The following is a 17,876-nucleotide window of genomic DNA, read 5'->3' on the forward strand; positions in this document are numbered from 1 at the left end:
CCACATCCTGCCTCCTCTCCCGCGAGGGAACTGTCGCGGGCTCCTCTCCCGCGGGCTCCGAGCTGGAAGAAACGTTAAGCTGGCGGGCGGTGCGGTGTGGTGCGGTGTGGTGTGGTGTGGTGTGTGGTGTGGTGCGGTGTGGTGCCGTGCGGTGCGGCCTGGGTCTCGCCCACGGAGCTGACGCAGGAGACGGCTGGCGGTCACGGCGGACGCCGGGGGACTTACTGTGGTTAAAAGGGAGAGAGTTATCCAGGCTGCCCAGCGGGTGCGATCTGGCATGCATCATCCCTGTTCTGTTACGGGAAACACGCAAGGTCTGAGAGTTTCGATCATGAACTAGCGATCCCAACCCCTCCTGGGTCCTGCAACACGAGTGACACGGGGTAGAAGCCAGAGTTAGACGGTTACACGCAGAGACGCGGAGCAGGGGAGAGGCCAGGCCAAGGCGCAGGGAAGGGGGCCTGCTCCGCACAGCCACCGGTGTACGAGAGCCCAGACACGCGTGCGTGCGTGCACACACACACCCTAGACACACACACAACACAGCAGACACACAGTAGACACACACCACACACACGCAACTTAGCAGACACACACACGCACACACACCACACATATACAACACACAGCAGATATACACACGCATACACATCAGACATACACACAGTAGACACACAACACAGCAGACACACACATGCACACACATGCACAACAGTCACACCAGACACACACAGCACAGCAGACACATACACACACCAGACACAGCATATATACACAACACACAGCAGACATACACGCACACCACATACACACAACATAGCAGACACACACATGTACACACACCAGACACACACAGCACACATATACACGCCACACACACCAGAAACATACACCATACATATACACGCCAGACATACCACACACAGCAGACACACACACACATACACCATATACACACCACACACAACACACACAGCAGACACACACATGCATACACATCAGACATACACAGAGCAGACACACACAACACAGCAGACACACACAACACATACACACAACACACACTAGACACACACACCACACATATACATACCACACACACACCAGACACACATGCACACACACCATATACACACACCACACAGCAGACACACGCACACGCACACCCACTGGGCGGCACAGCCGAGCAGCCGCCAACTAAGCCAACAAAGCCAGCAGAGCCCCCAGAGCCCTGCGCGGCCTCCCGGAGGGGCCGGGAGGTGCTTTCAGTCCCTTTGTGAGCATCTCTGTGCCTTTGGGGGGCCCGGGGGACACCCGGACATTAAGAAAAAAAAAAAGAAAAAAGAAAGAAAAAAGGCTTTTTTTTTTTTAGATTCAAGAGCCCCAAACCCCGAACTTCCTGCCTTGCTTCGTTTGGTTGCAGGGGCCGAGGGGCGCAGACATGCACATGCGTGGGCAGGCGGGAGTCACCCTCCGTGCTTACCCGGGCCGGAGGAAGAGCCACGGCCTTTGTTAGACTTGTCAGCGGTCAGAGAGAACGGAAAAGTGATGGGGTTAGCGCCCGGCGTGGGTGAGAGATCAGCCCGCCCGCCCAGCCCGCTGTGCCGTGTGGTGTTCCGTGTGCAGGGCAGTCACGCATGCATGGGGGGGTGCCCAGACGGCCCCCCCGCACCAGAGGTCCCCAGCCACGCGGGACCCCAGTCACCTGTCGCACGGCTACACGGCTGGGTGGGCAGCCCTCCCCGTGTCGGGGCTGTGCGGCACCTTCCCCTCGCCGCCCACGCCCACGCATCCCTCGACACGCCAGAAGCACGGGCTCCGTGCAAATATCTACAGGGCGTCCGGCGCCAGGAGGCTTGCTCGGAAAAAGGTGTGAATGTCCTGGGGCAGGGGGGGCGGAGCCATAGGACGGCAGGGAGGGTGTCTGCCTCGCACACGGCCCACCTGGGCTCGATCCCCGGCATCCCACAGGGTCCCCCGAGCACTGCCGGGTGTGGCCCCCAAAGCAAACAACAAAACAAAATAAATTTACATCCAGGGCGGGGGGGGGTGTGAGAAAACTCAAAACCCAAAGGAGCTGGGGCTTGCACGCGCTCCTGCACGGAAACGCTCTCAAGGGTAGAGACCCCCCCTTGCACACCATGTCCGGCTCTGATGCCGCTGGGGTGGGCAGGCGGGGCTGCCCGGTGCATGGCTACACGGCTGCGCGTCCCCGCGTCTCTGGCTTCCCCGGCCAAGAGGGGCGAGTGGACTCGGGTGCCGGCCCAGCACACCTGGACATATTTGCACGTTGGCCTCCAAAGCGCGGATGCAAGAATCAAATGCAAGAGTGACTGTTAGGAATTGGGGAGGGGGGGTGAGAGAGTGCAGCTCGCAGGGCTCCAGGGGGGCTGCCTGCCGGGGCGGGGGGGGGGGGGGGTCAGAGAGTGCAGCTCGCAGGGCTCCAGGGGGGCCGCCTGCCAGGGAGAACCGTGAGGGGGAGGAAAGCGCCCACGGTCCCTCTCCGTGTGCTTTGTTTTCTTTCTTTCTTTTTTTTTTTGGTTCAGAGAAAACACTTTGGTTTCACAAAATGTCAGTCCCCAAATGTCTCCGAATGTTGAGAAAAGATCAATGTGGATATAAAAAGCAAGATCTTCAGGCCGAAACCCAAAGTCTCTGAAAACACCGCTCTCTACTTCTCTGGATTCTATACGACTGAAGAAAAAAAATTCAAAAATCTCTGTTACAACTAGACGGTTGAGTTTTTCTTAAAACATCAATGCTCGTGTAGGATCAAGTGGATCAAAACGATAACAGGAGGGTGATATCCATAGGCCCTGGGAATACCGTTTCCTAGACATTCAACCCAGAAGACGCCACCCACAGACTGTGTGCATGGCCGTGGGGGTGGGACGGGGCAGCGGGCTGGGGTGCCTCGATGGGAGCTGGAGGGTAGCCCGCCAGCCTCTACCTCTTCTCGACCCCGTGCGGGACCCAGTGTCGGGGCAGGGGTGGGGCGGGAGGGCTGAGGACTGCTTGGATTTAAACCCAGCGGGAGGGAGTATCCGCCGCCATGGGAGAAAAAGCTCCTCTTGAGAGAAGATTTGGTGGGCGCGGGAATGCCCAGAAGAGAGGGCGCTGGCCTGGCACGCAGCCCACCTGGGTACGAGCCCGGGCACCAGGACCCAGGAGTGATCCCTGAATGCAGAGTGCCAGGAGTGAGTGTTGAGCATTGCCGGGTAGGGCCCACCCAAAACAAAAACAAGAGGGGGAGAGAGGAGAGAGGGAGAGAGAGAGAGTGAGAGCAGGAGACAGAGAGAGAGAGAGGGAAAGAGAGGGAGAGAAAGAGGGGGAGAAAGGAAAAGAGAGAGGGGGAGGGAGAGAGAGAGGGAGAGGGAGAGGGAGAGAGAGAGAGAAGGAGAGAGAGGGAGAGAAAAGGAGAGGAGGGAGAGAGAGGGAGAGAGGGGGAGAGGGGAAGAGAGAGGGAGAGAGAGGGAGAGAGGAAGAGAGGGAGAGAAAGGAGGAGAGGGAGAGAGGGAGAGAGAGGAGAGAAAGGGAGAGAAAGGAGGAGAGGGAGAGAGGGAGAGAGAGAGGGAGAGACAGAGAGAGGGAGAGGGAGGGAGAGAGGGAGAGAGGAGAGAGAGGGAGAGGGACAGAGGGAGAGAGAGGGAGAGAGAGAGGGAGAGAGAGGGAGGGAGAGAGGGAGAGAGAGGGGGGAGAGAGGGAGAGAGAGGGGGAGAGAGGGGGAGAGAGGAAAAGAGAGAGGGAGAGGGAGAGAGAGGGAGAGAGAGAGGGAGAGAGAGGAGAGAGAGGGAGAGAAAGGAGGAGAGGGAGAGAAAGGAGGAGAGGGAGAGAGGGAGAGAGAGGAGAGAGAGGAGAGAGAGGGAGAAAAAGGAGAGGGAGAGAGGGAGAGACAGAGAGAGAGAGAGAGAGAGGGAGAGACAGAGAGAGAGAGAGAGGGAGAGAGGGAGGGAAGGTTCTGTGCAGAGCCCACCCACAGGATGGAATGAAATGTGCTTCTCTCAGGACCCAGCCGAGAGCCAGGCCCTCTGATGAGGAACAGCTCCCAGAGGCTGGGGGCCGGGATGGAGCAGGGCTGGAGCCGGGGAAGGGACGGCTCGGGCGCAGATGGGGCGAGGGGCACAGCCAGGGGCCGCCCAGGGCCACAGGGGGCCTGTCCAGGAGACGCGAGGCAGTGGCAGGGGCGGGGCCGAGCTGTCTCCCTGGCTGCTGCCCAGGCGGCCGGCGGCCGGGGCGAGGAAGAAGGCCGCTCCCACACACCCGGGCGCGAGGGGCACGGACAGCCACGCAGCCCTGCGAACGCGCGTGCCCACAGTACCTGGCGATGTAGCGCTTCCCCATGTACTGGAACTGGTGCAGGCAGACTCTGCAGGGCGGGAGAGGCGAGGGGAGGAGGTGAGCCTGGGACGGGAGCCGGGGCGCGCCCCCCTGCACCCCTTCCCGCCCCAACTACGGTCTCCACACACATGCTCAGGTCTCTGCCGGCCCGCAGGAAGTTACTTAGTGGCCGCTGTCAGCTGAGGGGGGCGTCCTTAGCGCCACACGGAAGGAAGGCCAGGCCGGACAGAGCTGACCGGCCTGGGCCCGTACCTCCGGGCCACTGGCTTCAGCTGTCACCCCGGACACCATCTGCGCTGCCCGAGTTACTTACTTTCCCCCTTTCAAATCTCCGTAGGGGGCTCTCTTAAATACCTAGTTTCTATTTTATTATATCGACACCACGTGTTCTTAAAAATAGGAATCATGTGGGGCTGGAGCGATAGCACAGCGGGGAGGGCGTTTGCCTTGCACGCGGCCGACCCGGGTTCGAATCCCAGCATCCCATATGGTCCCCTGAGCACCGCCAGGGGTGATTCCTGAGTGCATGAGCCAGGAGTGACCTCTGTGCATCGCCGGGTGTGACCCAAAAGAAGCAAAAAAAAAAAAAATAGGAATCATGTATATTTTTATATGAGATAAATGATAATAATAATCATGATTATTATTATTTTCATTCTGGGGCCACACCTGGCTCTGCACTCAGGAGTAACTCCAGGTGGTACTCAGGGGACCCTATGGGATGCCAGGGATCGAACCTGGGTTGGCCGCATGCAAGCACCCCACCTGCTGTGCTATCACTCTGGCTCACCGTGTGTATCTGCGAGGTGGGTACACTAATGCCTAATAAGCCCTCGTAGAGCTGTGTCCCTGTCACGCCACCCAGCTAGCCAGAGGAAGTGCCCACAAGGCCACGTGCCAAGACTGTAACTTGCACTCGGGCGGGAAGCACCGAGGGACTCAGGCGTCCACCTGGCGTCCTGTGAACACACTGGTCAGCAAATGACCAACCATGTATGGCCGCGGTGTCCGCAGCTATTCTCAACTCAGCGCAGCCCAGCAAAAATAGTGTTTGGTGCAGAGATAATAACGTGCTTGGCGGTTAGCCGCAGCCTGAAACGCAGAAGCTGTGGCATAGAGTCGACTCGGCACATCAGATTCTCGGAACCCGGAAAGAACGCTGGGCCCAGCCATCTGGGGGAGGGGCGGGGCCGAGGGTACAAGCAACGCGCTTCACAGAAGGCGGCCCGCTTGACTGCAGAGAAAAGTGAGAGAGTGCAGATAAAAAAAAAAGGAAGATCTCACTTTCTCTTGTCAGAGAGAATTTTTTTTTTCCAATCTCAGTTTCTGTATCAGCTTAAATGAGATTCTGGGCAGAAAGAGAGCACTGGCCCACGTCAGTGAGTGCACCCTGCGCTCTGCCTTCAAACGGCTCGCACACGGAGCCTGTGTGCGCACCAGCCACGTGCACTAGCCTGCATCCCCGTCAGCCACACACACAGAGCCGGCCTCTGCACCTGCCATGCACGCAGGACCTGTGTCTGCACCAGCCATGCACAGAGCCTGCTTGTGTACCAGCCATGTACTCAGAGCCTGCTTGTGTACCAGCCACGTACTCAGAGCCTGCGTGTGCACCTGCTACATATGTACAGCCTGCGTCTCCACTAACCACTTGCATGCAGAGCCTGTGTCTACACCAGCCACACATGCAGAGCCTGTGTCTACACCAGCCACACATGCAGAGCCTGTGTCTACACCAGCCATACACACAGAGCCTGCTTGTGTACCGGCCACGTACTCAGAGCCTGCGTGTGCACCTGCTATGTATATACAGCCTGCGTCTCCACTAACCACTTGCATGCAGAGCTTGTGTCTACACCAGCCACACATGCAGAGCCTGTGTCTATACCAGCCATATGCATAGAGCCTGCTCGTGTACCGGCCACGTACTCAGAGCCTGCATGTGCATCTGGTACGTATGTACAGCCTGCGTCTCCACTAACCACTTGCATGCAGAGCCTGTGTCTACACCAGCCACACATGCAGAGCCTGTGTCTACACCAGCCACACATGCAGAGTCTGTGTCTACACCAGCCATACGCACAGAGCCTGCTCGTGTACCGGCCACGTACTCAGAGCCTGCGTGTGCACCTGCTACATATGTACAGCCTGCGTCTCCACTAACCACTTGCATGCAGAGCCTGTGTCTACACCAGCCACACATGCAGAGCCTGTGTCTACACCAGCCATACGCACAGAGCCTGCTTGTGTACCAGCCACGTACTCAGAGCCTGCGTGTGCACCTGCTACGTATATACAGCCTGCGTCTCCACTAACCACTTGCATGCAGAGCCTGTGTCTACACCAGCCACACATGCAGAGCCTGTGTCTACACCAGCCACACATGCAGAGCCTGTGTCTACACCAGCCATACGCACAGAGCCTGCTCGTGTACCGGCCACGTACTCAGAGCCTGCGTGTGCACCTGCTACGTATGTACAGCCTGCGTCTCCACTAACCACTTGCATGCAGAGCCGGCATCCCCACCAGCCACACATGCAGAGCCTGTGTCTACACCAGCCACACATGCAGAGCCTGTGTCTACACCAGCCGTGCACACAGAGCCTGCTTCTGTACCAGCCACGTACTCAGAGTCTGCTTGTACACCTGCTACGCATGTAGAGCCTGCGTCTCCACCAGCCACCTGTACCTGTCACACATGCAGAACCTGTGTCTGCACTAGCCATGCATGCAGAGCCTGTTCTATACCCGCCACGCATGCAGAGCCTGTCTCCGCCAGCTGGGCCGTGAGCTCTGACAGCAGGGCTGAGGCTCAGCTCCAAGAGAAAGAGGCAAAAGAGCAAGACTTGAGCAGGGCAGCCAAAGGCCCAGTTAGGAATCAAAATCTGCAAACAAGTTTTGTTTTAAATGTTTTTTTCTTTTTGGGGCTGGAGCTATTGCACAGTGGGTAGGTTTTTTTTTTTTTCTTTTTGGGTCACACCGGGCGATGCACAGGGGTTACTCCTGGCTCATGCACTCAGGAATGACTCCTGGCGGTGTTCAGGGGACCCTATGGGATGCTGGGAATCGAAGCCGGGTCGGCTGCGTGCAAGGTAAACACCCCCTACCCGCTGTGCTGTTGCTCCAGGCCTGGGTAGGGTGTTTTTAAAATAAAAATTTTGGGCCACCCTTAACCATGCATATGCCCCCCCTGCTGTACTATCTGCCTGATCCCTGCAAGTAAGCCCAACTCTCCCCAGCCTGTCTATATATGAAAGTCCCTTAATACCAGGCCACTTCCTCCCCTCCCTGCTAACAGACATCAGAACTCATGGATGTGGTGCTGGGTGTGGCCCCAAATAAACAACAACAAATAAAACCAAACTAAAAGCCAATCCACCCCTGCTAACAGACATTGGAACCCACGGGCCCTCATGAGTTTGGGGCTGCAGACCACGGATGTGGACAGCCGGCTGTAACCGCAGAGAAGACTCCACCTAAGAAGTGGAGCCATCAGGCCAAACCCGGCTGGTAGCCGGCACCCACTGCCCTGCACGTCTGGGTCAGCTCTACAGGATTCTTCACGCTAGGAATCAGCCAGGAAAAAAAAAAAATCAAGGGGCAGCAAGCAAAGACCAGAATACTCACTCGGATATGGTGAAGAAGTCCATAAGCTCAGAGGTGGAAGCCTTGTTCCAGTAGGTGAACAAAGCGTCTAGAAAACACACAGGGGCTTCGTCAGAATTTTTCAGAATGGAAAGTAAGCAGTGACCCTAAAGTTAGGCCATCTCTGTACTTGCCCCAGGATCCCTCCCCAGTTGGGAATTGGTTAAAAATTCTTATATTTACTTAAGTCACGGAACAGAAGCCTACAGGCCCTACCCAGGGTTTCCCTGCTTCGAGTTTAAGTCAACAATTGAGACTCTTTATTTTTCCAAGCTGTATAATATTCCTCTCCACGGATACGGATACATTCTAGTGGTGCTAACCTACCCCCTCATGATAGATGTTTTCTGCTTCCCCCTTTAATGTTTTTGCTGTTATAAACTATGCTTTGATGAATATCTTTACACACAGGTAAGAAAGAGCAAGTCTTGAATGTGTGCAGCCCTGGGGTCCAATTTCTTATGCTGGTCCTAAGCCCAGATGAAGGCACAGAACTGGGGTATAGGGGGTGACCCACAAATGTGAGATAAAGAGGATGCAGTCAGTTCCAGGCACTGGTCCTGGCAAACTACTGTGGAGATGATTTCTCCTCCACTCACACTATTCCCAAAACCAACCCTAAGTGCTTGGTTTAGATTTAAGTGTGAAAACTTAAACCACGTAACAACTGGGGGCTAGGGCTGAGCCTTAGCATGAAGGGCGCTTGCCTTGCACATGACTGACCAGGATTTGATCCCTGGCATCCAATATGGTCCCCTGAACAAACCAGGAATAATTCCTGCGTGCAGAGCCAGGAGTAACCCCTGAGCACCACGGGGTATGGCCCCCAAACTAAAAACAATGGGCAGAGGGCCACACCTGGTAGTACTGCAGGGATTACTCCTAATTCAGTGCTCAGGTATCAATTTGGCAGTACTCAGGGACTGTTATGTATACCAAGATTCCAAGTGGGGTCAGCTGTATGTGGGGGTAAGTGCCTTAACCCCTGTACTATCCTTTGGGCCCCAACCTTTTGTTTCTTTATTTTCGGCCTTCTGAGCCATACCTGGCAGTGCTCAGGGAGCACTCCTGGCAGGGACTGAAGGACTCTGTGTGGTACCAGGGATCAAACCCAGGTCAGCCACATGTAAGGCCAGGACCTTACCTGCTGTCCTAAACCCCAACCCCAACTTTTAAAGAACATTCAGGATTTGATCTTCATGCCTCTGGGGCCTGGAAGAGGTTTCTTAAACAGGGCACAAAAGTTCTAATTATAAAGGAAGAAACAGGTAATCTGAAGTCAATTGAAAATAATTCTGAGGGGCTGGAGCGATAGCACAGCGGGTAGGGCGTTTGCCTTGCACGCGGGAGACCCAGGTTCGATTCCCAGCATCCCATATGGTCCTCTGAGCACGGCCAGGGGTAATTCCTGAGTGCAGAGCCAGGAGTAACCCCTGTGCATCGCTGGATGTGACCCAAAAAGAAAAAAAAAACAAAAACAGATACCCTCATTGCCCACTCAGACTTTGGAACTATTCTAGAGTCTGATAATTCATAAAAAAGTTTCCCAAATGATGTCTCATTTCTGCTCCATCTCAAACACAGGTGACAACTTTTAAAAATCTTTATATTGGGGCTGGAGGGATAGCACAGTGGGTGGGGCGTTTGCCTTGCACGCGGCCGACCCGGGTTCAAGTCCCAGCATCCCATATGGTCCCCTGAGCACGGCCAGGGGTAGTTCCTGAGTGTAGAGCCAGGAGTGACCCCTGTGCATCGCTGTGACCCAAAAAGCAAAAAAAAATAATAATAATAAAAAATAAAAAAAAAATCTTTATATCCTGGATGCGCGTGCGCACGCACGCAAGCACGCGCGCACGCACACACACACACACACACACACACACAGAGCCCAACAAAAACCTAAAACCATGATTGGAAAAAAAAAAAGTTGGTGCTGGAGCCATAACAGCCGGCAGGATGCTGGCCTTGCACATGGCTGATGACCCGGGTTTGATTCCCGGCCCCCATACAGTTCCCTGTGCCTGCCAGGAGTGAGCCCCGAGCATCCCCGGTGTGGCCCCCAAACCCAAGCAAACAAAAAGCCAAGCGCCTGAGCGGGGAGGCGCGGGCGGCCGCGGTACCCACCGTCTGACATGCTCTTTAGGACATACAGGAAGCACATGAGCAGGCTCTTGATCTCGGACTGGTCCAGTTTGTCACAGCGCGCCACGGAGTTCCCCAAAGTGCCGCCTTGTTGGTGCTGGAAACAACGGGGACAGGGGTGACCCTCTCTTCCCGCCCGAGCCAGCTCTGACCGGTCACTGGCCCTCCCCGGATGAGACAGAGGGACTCAGAGTGGAGCCACGGGCACTGTGAGAGGCAGTGTCCACACGTGCGGGAACCCCGTGGCCAGTCAAGCCCGGGGCTTCCCCAGAGCTCTGGCCTGTCCCAGGAGCCTCCCACCGTGTCTCCGGCGAGGTTCCGAAACGCCAAGGAAGGCTCCCACAGGAAAGGTGTGGACGAAGGTCAAAGGCGGAGAGGGTGGTCACGGCAGCCCGCTCCCACCCGTGCCGCAGGAAGTACGCGGGGGCAGCTGGCGCCCTCCCGCACCGTCTCTGTCCTTCGCTGGCACGGGGGGTGGGGGTGGCAGCAGGGGGCAGCAGGGGCAGCAGGGCACGGCACTCGAGACTCAACCCCAGGGGTCATTCCAACACCAACACCACTGCAAACACGGGAAGGGGTGTGGGGGGCGGGGAGCAGCTTTGCCACTAGCCGGCACCTTCCCCTGTCCCGAGAGGTCCCGTAAAAACAACAAGTGACGTCAGAATTGAACTGAGATTAAAAACATTGGAAAAAAAATTGAAAACTGTCCTCTACGTCAGCTTTCCCACGGAAACCAGGAAAGTCATCCCGCCAGAACCAAACTGGAAGGAGGGTGAAGCGAAGAGCACTGGCGCAGGAGTAGGTGGGTGATGGAGGCGGGCTCCTGAACACACAACACCTGGGGCATTTTATGGGGGGGGAGCAGGAGTCACACCCGGTGGTGCTCAGGGTTTACTCCTGGTGGGGCTCGGGGGACCATTATGTGGTGCTGGGGAGCGAACCCCAGGTAGGGCTTGCATGCCAGGCAAGTGCCCTAACCACTGCACCATCTCTCCGGCCCCCCATCCATGATGCTGGGAATTGCCCCAGGGGTGGACTGCACCTTCGCCCTTGTGCTGTCTCTCTGGGTTTCCAGAAGGCCTACAGGTGGGGTGAGCTTCGTGGCAAAGCCAGGGGTGGGTGAGGGGGCACCCTCTAGTCCACCCACATCCGCCGAGGCGTGGGGAGGCCGCGGGGCGGCTGGTGGCGGGAAGGGCGGTGCGGCATGCAGGGGCTCCTCTGGCAGAGGGGGCACAGAGAGGAGGGACAAGTCCAGAGTGACCCGGTTGCTCCTGGCGGGCGGGCAGCTCTCGTCCTCCGCGGCAGGGCGCGCCACACACGCCGAGTGCCTCCGGGGCGGCTTCTCCCTCTGCACGGGAAGGATGGCGGCGGGGGCGGGAGGCAGGGGGGGAGGACGGCGTCACGGCAGGACGTCCTGCACGGTTCTGAGAACTCGGGAGCACTCAGGGGGATTCCCTACGCGCTCTGGGGACTCACGAGGGGAACGCTGGCTTGGCTGAGAACCACCCGTGCCTGCTTGGGGGTCCCTCCCAGCGGGGCTCGGGGGACCCTACGGGATGCCGGGTACCGAACCTGGGTTGGCTGCCTGCAGGCCAAACCCTTCACCCGCCGCACTACTGCTCCGGCCCCCGCCAGCTTCTCTGGTTCCAGAATGATCTACTTGGGGGATGCTCCCAAGTGCTGCCCGGGGAGACCAGGGGCTCTGCCGGTGACCCTCAGTGCACCGGGGCTGGCGGGCCCAGGCGAGGGCCCAGGACATGGTGCTGGGGGGGGACCCGGGCCACCCCCCAACCCCGTGGTGCTCGGGGACCTCCCAGCTGCACCCAACAGTGCTGGGGTGCAGAGCGGGGGGTGCATGGCACCGGGGGTCTAGCCTGGGTGCTGGAGTGAGCCTGAGCACCGGCCGTCTCCCGGGCCCCTGGCCCCAGGTCTGAGTCTTACCTGCTCGCAACCCGGAACTCACCGCGGGGAACAACGGCCCAGGTGAGAACTACTCTGACTGCTCTGGGGCCACACCTGGCGGTGCTCAAGGGCTCCTCCTGGCTCCAGGCTCAGGAATTACTCCCAGCGGCGCTCAGGGGCTCCTCCTGGCTCCAGGCTCAGGAATTACTCCCGGCGGTGCTCAGGGGTTCCTCCTGGCTCCAGGCTCAGGAATTACTCCCGGCGGTGCTCAGGGGTCTATGGGGGGGCGGCGGGGGGGGGCCGGGAATGGCACCCAGGCCGGCCACATGCCAGACAAACGCCCTCCCCATTGTATGTCGTGCTGGCCCCTAAGTGACGTCTTCTCCAGCTGTCAAACCTGCCACTCATTCGAGGGAGGGGCTCCACTCTGAGCACTGTCCTGACCTGAAGTCCCGGGCACGGGGCCCAGGCCGGGCCGAGGGGCCGGAGGAATGCCCCTCCCCCCGCTAGGCAGCGCCCGCAGCCCACACCTACGCCACCCCTGCGAGATTTCAGGCGCAGGGGAGGAGCCGAGCGTACCTTGTCCAGGGAGCCGCTCCTGTCGCTGGCCCTCTCCGGGAGGCTGCTCCCCGAGTCGGTGCTGATGAGAGAGCCCCGGGAGTCCGCGTTGCGCACACCGTGGATGTTGGGCGTGGACGCCGTGTAGGGGGACGCTGGGCAGGGAGGGAACCAGGGCAGAGATGGTGAGACAGGGTAGGAGCGCGGGGAGAGCCGCTCCAGGAGGGGCCCTGCTCCCGGCCCCCGCAGGCCTCCCCGACAACGCGGCCTCCTGAGCCCCGGGGTCACGGCCCCTGGACGGGGTCAGGTCGGATGGAACGAGACCTTGAGGGCGGGAGAGACAGCTTGGCGGAGAAGGCGCCGACCCAGATTCCGTCCCGGGCACCGCCAGGAGTGACCCCTGAGTGCAGAGCCAGGAGAAAGCCCTGAGCGCCAGCTGGTAAGGCCCCACCCAACTGCCCCCCGCCCCCCCCCCCCACCGCCGTGAAACATTCGGGTATAGTCATCAACTCGGGGAGGATAAAGACTTTCTAAAAAGCCTAAGGGAGGGCTGGAGAGATAGCACAGCGGGTAGGGCATTTGCCTTGCACGCAGCCGACCCGGGTTCAAATCCCAGCATCCCATATGGTCCCCTGAGCATGGCCAGGGGTAATTCCTGAGTGCAGAGCCAGGAGTAACCCCTGTGCATCGCTACGTGTGACCCAAAAAGCAAAAAATAAAAAATAAAAAATAAAAAAATAAATAAATAAAAAGCCTAAGGGGCCGGCACAGTAGAGAGCAGGGAGGGCATTTGTCTTGCACACAACTGACCCGGGTTCGATTCCCAGCATCCCATAGGGTCCCCCGACAGAGTCAGGAGTGATTCCTGAGTGCAGAGTGCAGGGTGCAGGGGTAACCCCTGAGCATCACCGGGTGTGACCCAAAAAAGACAAACAAAAAAATCTAAAAAATGACAAATCCATCCATTACCCCTCAATTAAAACAGCAGCAGCAATTCCGCAACAGCTCATTGTACTTAACCTGTCCACCGAGGTGCCCGAGGAAGCAGCAAGACTCCCCAGAACATTCTGCACTTTTGAGGCGGGCAGGAGGGGCCCTGGCAGCTGCGGGACGCTGTCCGCTGGCGCCCATCCATCCCACATGCCCCCCGGGGATGTCAGATCACCGTGGCTCTGTCTCTCTGCTGGTCTCTAGGGCACAAAGCAACTGGCCAGTCCAGGGTGGGACAGGACACGAGCGAGGGTGGGGGGAAGCCCAGGTCCCAGTGCTGGGCTGCCCCGCGGTCACTCACACCACGTCCGCAAGAGCTGCGGCTGTGGGACAGAAAGTGGGTGTGTGTTTCTCCCCCTGAGTGTATGTATCTGTCCCCCATGGCTTGGTGTGGACCGTGTCATCTGGTGCCCAGGACCTAACACACTTTGCCGACAGTAATGACCTCCAGGGGACCTGCCAGGAGAAAACGGAATGGCCAATAAACGCAAGCCGCTGGGCTCAGCAGGCTGCCACTCTGGGCCACGGACAGTCACAGCGGAAAGGAAATCCAACGTGGATGCAAATCCGAGACCTGCTTACGGAACAGCCCTGGGAGGTAGGAACAGGCCCTGACCCACCTCACTCTGGATTTGAAAAGATGTGAGTGGACTTCCTGCTCAGAGAAGGTTTCAGTAAATACTTAATTACAAAGGACTCTCAGATGTGTATATTGTGGGACACTAAAGAGCATGCCCGCCAGCTGGAAGGCCGGAGGGGTGGCTGAGCAGTGGTTGGTGCAGAATAGCACCATGTTCCAGCAACGAGTTCCACAGTCCAGAATATTCCAGAATATTCCAATGTGTTTCAGCCGTCTCTAAGCACAGCTCTCCTGGCCAAGCTAAAGATATTCAAGTTAACCCCAACCTCCTGCCCATTGCTGACTCAGTGTCTCAGGACTGACAAGAATCAGAGGAACTTCAAAAGATAAGTGAAGGATGAAACAAGGGGTCAGAGGTCGGCCTTCCCAAAATAGAAACTGTGTGACCGGCTGCTAATAGGCACAGGTGAAAATCCTATGAAAACACTATGAGCCCTTTTTGGTACCCGGAGAGGAAAAAAAGTATTATGTCCAGGTTATAATTATAGCCTTTCTAATATCGCTAGATCTCATATTTAATTGAGTGCACAGAGACCAGGAGAAGTTGGGCTGCGGTAAGGTAAAATTAGCTCCCAAATTATCACCATTTTAGGCTTGATTCCAGAAATAGAGTTCTAATCTAAGGCAACAGATGGAAATGCAATCTATCTTAATCAATCTGTTTAAAACTAGGCCCTGGGAGTGTTTCACATCAGTGACTAACTTAGAGAAAAAAAATTTAACAAGGGTGTAAGACGAAGAAATGTCTGGTTCTTCTCTCCCTGCCTGGCTGACAACCTAATGAAGAACAGAGTCCGAGAACAAGAGCCTCTAGCACCAATGCAGTATCAAATGGTTTCTGTCCGCGCACTGAGGCCATCTGAGAAGTTTCCATGCACCAGGGCTGTGCGGCGGCAGAGAAGGTGAGGGTGTTTGCCTTGTATGTGGCCAACCCCAGTTACATCCCCCCATACACTCCCCCAACACTGCCGGGTTGGTCCTTGAGCATAGAACCAGGAGTAGCTCCCGAACACAGCTGGTTGGGCCCAAACCTCCATTCCTCAAACAATAAAACGAAACAAAAAAATCCCAAATAAATTGAAAAGAAAAACCCTTCATGTACCATAAGAAAACAAAAACTCAAAAACTCTTCAGTGTCCTCTGACTATGTGTAGAAAAGGAATTCCTTCCAGAAACGCAAGGGGACCGTCTGCTCTCGACAAGCTCGGGGACAGAAATCCACTGGAAACTGTGGGAAATCAAAGAGCTGATAACACTATCAGAAAACCACCAAGGACCCCCCAGGGTCTGGGAAGGCACCCCCCAAAGAAGGGAGGAAACGGCCCAAATCAGAGGGTTAAAAAGTCTATGGTGGGGCTGGAGGCATAGAACCAGAGTGGGTAACCGCCTCGCCTGCGGCTGACCCGGGCTGACCCCTGAGCCCGCAAGGGGCGACCCCTCCCCAGTGCAGAGCCAGGAGGAAGCCATAGCACTGCCGGGTGTGGCCCAAATCTGTTGTGATGCGAGCTTATGGGCCGTGGATCGGGGCTGAGACCCAGGCGAGTCAGAGAGGAAGCAATCTGTCCTAAGCACTTTTCGTGACTTCAACACCAACGCGGCAGAGGCTGTTCCGGCAGCCAAGCTTGCCCTGCGCCTCGGCCCTGTCTCCGGGGCTCCGGCCCTAACGGCGCGGCTGCTGAGCTCAGTTAGATGGTCCGAGTGTCCCCATTCCGGCCCACGGCTCCCCAGGCCGGGACTCCAGCACATTTCCTAGGCTCCAGGACTCAGGAACTGACCGCACGTGAACAATGGTACAGAGCCGTGCTGGCTGGGGGCGGAGGGGGGGGCACTGGAGCGACAGGACAGTGGGTAGGGCATTTGTCGTGCACGCGGCTGACTTGGGTTCGACCCCCAGCACCACCTATGCCCCCTGCTCCCAGCACTTCCCCGAGCACAGAGCCGGGAGTCAGCCTGGAACACTGCTGGGTGTGCCCCCCCTCCAAACCTCATGCAAAATGCCAATGATGCTTGTTGTAGGGCTGTGGTCGAGTAATACGAGCACTGTGCTGAGAGCCCCTGCTCAGACTCAGGACTGGAGGAGAGACAGCTTGGAAGTGGCAGACAGAAGGGCACCATTCAGCCCCAGGGGTCAGCCTGGAGACCCCCAGAGCACTCCCTCACTTTATCACATCTCACAGGGAGGACACGGCGACATCCTGACTCCCGAAGCCCAGCCACATAAGGACACACAACATGTCCAGGCTGCTAAAGGCATGTCGGGAGAACAACGCAAACACCCAACGCTAGGAGAGCAAGGACGGCCCCCAAGACTCAGCCAGGACCACCAGTCACCTCTCGGGTGGGGCGTCCGGGAGGAACTGCGGAGGGTGTTCAAGGAGCTCAGCTCCGGAGCTGGGGACACCGAGGGTGAGGAGCAGGACCCCTGGCCACGGCCGTCGGAGAGACCAGCTGCTCCCTGGCCCCTGGGCGGCAGCTGGACCAGCGAGCCCAGCGGGGCTCCGAGACTAGCAAACGGGCCACCAGGCTCCACGCTGGGCGCAGAGGAACGAATTTCATCTTTATGATTCCAAATGAGGTCGGCTTATCTATTTTAATTTTATTTTTCTTTTTGGGTTACACCCGGTGATGCCCAGGGGTTCCTCCTGGTTCTGCACTCAGGAATCACTCCTGGCGGTGCTCAGGGGACCCTGTGGGATGCTGGGAATCGAACCCGGGTCGGCCGCGTGCAAGGCAAACGCCCTCCCCTCTGTGCTCCAGCCCCAAGGAGGTCAGTTTAACCGGAACAACAGACACAGGCATAAAGGTTAGGGTTGATGGCTGAGGCCGCAGGACGCACTGGGACATGGCCGGGGCGGGGGGCGGGGGGGTGCCTGTGCCACCTCCCGCCCATGTTAGCACCTACGCCAGGCAGCGTGCTCGGTGGCTGCAAGGGGTGATGGGATCATGCCATACTCCGCTGCTCCATGGGGAACTGGAAGGGGCTGTGCTGAGTGATTCGAGCCAGAGGAAGAAAGATAAGCAGGATGGTCCCATGTACCGGTGGTCCAGGGAATCCCGGATGAGGAAACGGACCATAGGAAAGCAGGTGACTGGCTCACCCCTGCCCCCAGCGTTTAGAGAGGAAAGAGAAGGAAAGCAATCAAGGGTGGGAGGAGAGAGCGGGAAGGGATGGGTGGGTGGGCACCAGGGCTGCAGTCACACCCGGGGTATGAACGTGCAACACACCACACACCCAGGCACAGCCTCACCAGCGCTGAGGGCATGAGAGCTGAGTGGCAGCCACTAGGACTTAGGATGTGCCTCAGGCTGAGGGGGGTGGGAGGAGGGGGGCTGGGCACCCTGGGGGGGGCAGTGGACACTGTGGTGGAATTGGGGTTGAAATATTATATTCCTAAAACTCAACTGTCAATAACTTTGTAAATCACAATTCTTTAAAAAAGAAAAAGAAAAAGAAAAAAAAATCCCAAAAGGCACGACACCAAAAGCAGGGGCATCCACGCGGAGGGAACGACCGTCCTGCCAAGGTGAGAGAAGGCCCGTCCTTCGTCCCGCCCACAAACTCACCCCCTTCACTGGGAGGGCCAAGCCCCACCCTGCCCAGGAGGATGCTTCTTTTGGGTTTCAGTTTGGTTTTGGGGTCACACCCGGCGATGCTCAGGGG

General features: G+C 57.5%; 1 protein-coding gene across 20 annotated transcripts in view; it reads right to left on the reverse strand.

Moving 5' to 3' along the window:
* DOCK9 (dedicator of cytokinesis 9) overlaps window positions 1–17,876 on the reverse strand; it is a 237,162-nt gene that overhangs the window by 37,238 nt on the left and 182,048 nt on the right. For 11 of the 20 annotated variants that reach the window (XM_055146246.1, XM_055146218.1, XM_055146188.1 and 8 more), the window contains 5 exons: window positions 12,607–12,740; window positions 10,108–10,222; window positions 7,966–8,032; window positions 4,319–4,366; window positions 226–362 (listed from right to left, as the gene is read on the reverse strand). In XM_055146246.1, coding sequence (XP_055002221.1) covers window positions 226–362; window positions 4,319–4,366; window positions 7,966–8,032; window positions 10,108–10,222; window positions 12,607–12,740 — 501 coding nt within the window. The remainder of the gene's footprint in view (window positions 1–225; window positions 363–4,318; window positions 4,367–7,965; window positions 8,033–10,107; window positions 10,223–12,606; window positions 12,741–17,876) is intronic. The other 9 variants (XM_055146277.1, XM_055146227.1, XM_055146252.1 and 6 more) reach the window with 2 other exon arrangements.

The sequence above is a fragment of the Sorex araneus genome, chromosome 1 (assembly GCF_027595985.1).
Source record: "Sorex araneus isolate mSorAra2 chromosome 1, mSorAra2.pri, whole genome shotgun sequence".
Lineage (NCBI taxonomy): Eukaryota > Metazoa > Chordata > Mammalia > Eulipotyphla > Soricidae > Sorex > Sorex araneus.